The sequence below is a fragment of the Teleopsis dalmanni genome, chromosome 2, assembly GCF_002237135.1.
Source record: "Teleopsis dalmanni isolate 2A chromosome 2, ASM223713v2, whole genome shotgun sequence".
Classification (NCBI taxonomy): domain Eukaryota; kingdom Metazoa; phylum Arthropoda; class Insecta; order Diptera; family Diopsidae; genus Teleopsis; species Teleopsis dalmanni.
Window position 1 is genome coordinate 145,235,579 of NC_051847.1, and position 2,950 is coordinate 145,238,528.

The window sequence follows — 2,950 nt, forward strand, 5'->3', positions numbered from 1 at the left end:
TTTAAGTATCGATAAAATGAATTTAATAAATGATTAAAAAGGGATCTTATACTTCATATTTTTTTTAACTAACAAAGGTGTAGTAAAACTCTACATATTCTTCCTAAATCAGCTCTACGAGCATTAATTGTATGTATAGATCTACACCTAAAGGTTTAAGCGCTTAATTATATATAATTAATTTTGAAATTTGATTTATTGGAAAATTATAATATATCTAATAAATTGGGTACTTTTATGTTAGTAAATTGTTTTAAAACTTGAACAAGTAAGTTATTATATAGTTAATATATAATTTGTTTTTTGAAATCATATACATCATTGGAATCAAAACAATAGAATAACAAGTTTAAATGTCAGAACAATTTAATTAATTACATGTTCTTTGTGTAATTATTATTTTTACAAGTCGTTAATGAAGGTCTTTTTCCGGATTATCAAATGCACAAAACAACGTTGAGATCTATATTTTTCTATTTTATAACTTAAAATAGAAAAATTTCATTTGTTTTAAGGGAAATACAGAGCTTTAATGTTAATTCATGTGGCGACTTCTAGTGTAAGCACATTAATTTAATATTTTTTAATATTCCTAACACTTTCGTTTTAGTAAAAAGTTCTATAATATAGCTGAAAATATTTCGATATAATATGGTTGTAGGGAGAGTGGTTCTAAAACTTAGTTTCTGGTTTATAACGCTCTTAATGGCACTTTTCTTATATTTGACCTTTGGTATCATTCTTGATAATAGTCGTGCTATACAACGTATTCAAATGGATGTTCAGGATATAGCCATAGAAGTATTTAGACAAGATAAATGTGTTGCCAACTCCACAGCAAAACAAATTGATAAAGTTCTGAAAAATAGTTTACTCAATGTAATTGAAGATTTGCAAGCTCTCAAGATTAGATTGGAAAAAAAATGTTGCATACAATCGATTGCCACTAGTGGTATGTACGACAGCCGTCTCAACTATGCTTCTGAAGATTTGGGTGCGAAAATTGAACAGATATGTGCAGAACCCATTGATGGCACTAACATTTTTAAGAGACTTTTTGGCTTGGAATATAGTTCAAATCAACCACGTAATATGCTTAACTCTAATATGAGTCCTGGTAATTGTTTTGGTTTTCGAGGAACTAAAGCAGAAGTTATAGTAAAATTGGGTCGTCCAATTTATGTGGATACTATTGAAATACAACATATTCCAAAGAAATTGTCACCCAACGGAGATACTTCCAGTGCACCAAAAGTTTTCGAAGTTTTCGGCAAGGAGAGTTTAAGTAAAAGTTCTGTTCTACTAGGCCTTTTCGTTTATAATAACTCACAGGAAAGTCTACGGCAAGCCTTTGAAGTTTGCTCAATGGCCAAATATGCTTATGTACAAATAAAATTTCAACAAAATCATGGCAATCATTGTTATACTTGCATATATCGTTTAGTGGTATACGGTCGTATGGATAAATAATTCATACATTCTAATTTATTTGATTATTTTTTTAATTAATTTATTTTTTCATTGATATTTTTGATATTTTTTGTTTGTTTCAATTCTTAGAAAATAAACGTTAATTTAAATGCCTAAGTAATTATTTTTATATTTTATTTAAAAAAATCTTTTTTTTTTTTCAAATTAAACGATTAACTGTTGAACTTGAAATTCAATTTATAAAGAATTGAAAATATATGACCAATTATATTTCAAAATTAGTTATAAAGGTTTTATTTTTAGTTAATTTCTACTTTTTTTGATTAACTTATTTCTTTTTAAGACCTAGTGATAATGAAAGATAATAGTGATACACCGTCAAAGACCACCTCTTTGTCTTTGACAGCTTGAAGAATAACGTTTAATGAATTCATAAACCGACCAGATTGAGTAAATGAGAGCATCTGAGAGAGCGTAAGATCCCTGTCGAAATTTGAAAATGCTACACAGATTTTACTCGTACATTTTATTTCAAGTAAAATTTGTGTAATGTGTGAATCAGCTGTTTTGGTTTGAATTTAAATTTTTGTATTGTTTATTTGCGCGGCACTGTGTTCTTACTAGATTTTACACAAAGCTGGCCATGAAAATCTGTGTAAAGAGCGTAATTTGGCACTTTATTTGTGTTACATTCTCAGTTTGTATTTTATTTGTGTTTTACTTGAATTTTACTGTGAGTAGCACGTGGAACAGACCTAGTATAAGTAATATTTGATTAAAATATCTTGACAAACACCTGAGCAGCATTAGTTGCTGCTGTATGTATATTGTTCTCAACTTAATCGCTTTGTTTTAAAATTATTGATAAAATTTTACTTGCTAATTGTAAAAAAATAATTAAGGTTATTTTTGTATAAAAGTAAAAGTAAGAATTCATATATAATCAGTGAAAGGTGTAATATATTATAATATAAAATTTAATACTTGCCATCGCTTTAGAACACGTATCGTAAAAATCATTAATGTCAGATATTTTTATATGATGTTATTATGAACACATAATAAAATATATAAAATTTATGATATTATATATATTAATAACATATTAATATATATATACGTATTAATAACTGATTAAAAATCGTTGGTAATATTTTGGATTAAACACATACAACTATTATTAAATATAAGTAATATTAGATCATTGCTTTATCATTGCCTGTTCTTTATTTAATTACAAAATATTATTCATTTTATTTTAATGTTTCAATTTTCACTAAACATAATGAAATTTAATTTTAAACTAATGAAAAAAATACCATTAAAATTTATTAAATAATTTTTAAGTTTAATATAAAATTATTAGCCGTAAAATTTATGTTATATATATAAATTTAAATAATTCATTCCGGTTATAGGTTTTACTTTGTTGGTTTTGCAAAATAACATCTTATTAAATAAATTATATTATATATTTTTTATTTAATTTAAATCACTTTTATTTTGTTTAAAAACAATT

General features: G+C 25.4%; 1 protein-coding gene across 1 annotated transcript; it reads left to right on the forward strand.

The window, feature by feature from the left end:
* Nucleotides 1–385: 385 nt before the first annotated feature.
* LOC119682795 (SUN domain-containing protein 2-like) lies at nt 386–1,485 on the forward strand. Its single transcript, XM_038096306.1, has 2 exons — nt 386–559; nt 611–1,485. Exon 2 carries the CDS (start codon nt 652–654, stop codon nt 1,468–1,470), a length of 819 nt encoding a protein of 272 aa, XP_037952234.1. The 5' UTR covers nt 386–559; nt 611–651; the 3' UTR covers nt 1,471–1,485.
* The last annotated feature ends 1,465 nt before the right edge of the window (nt 1,486–2,950 follow it).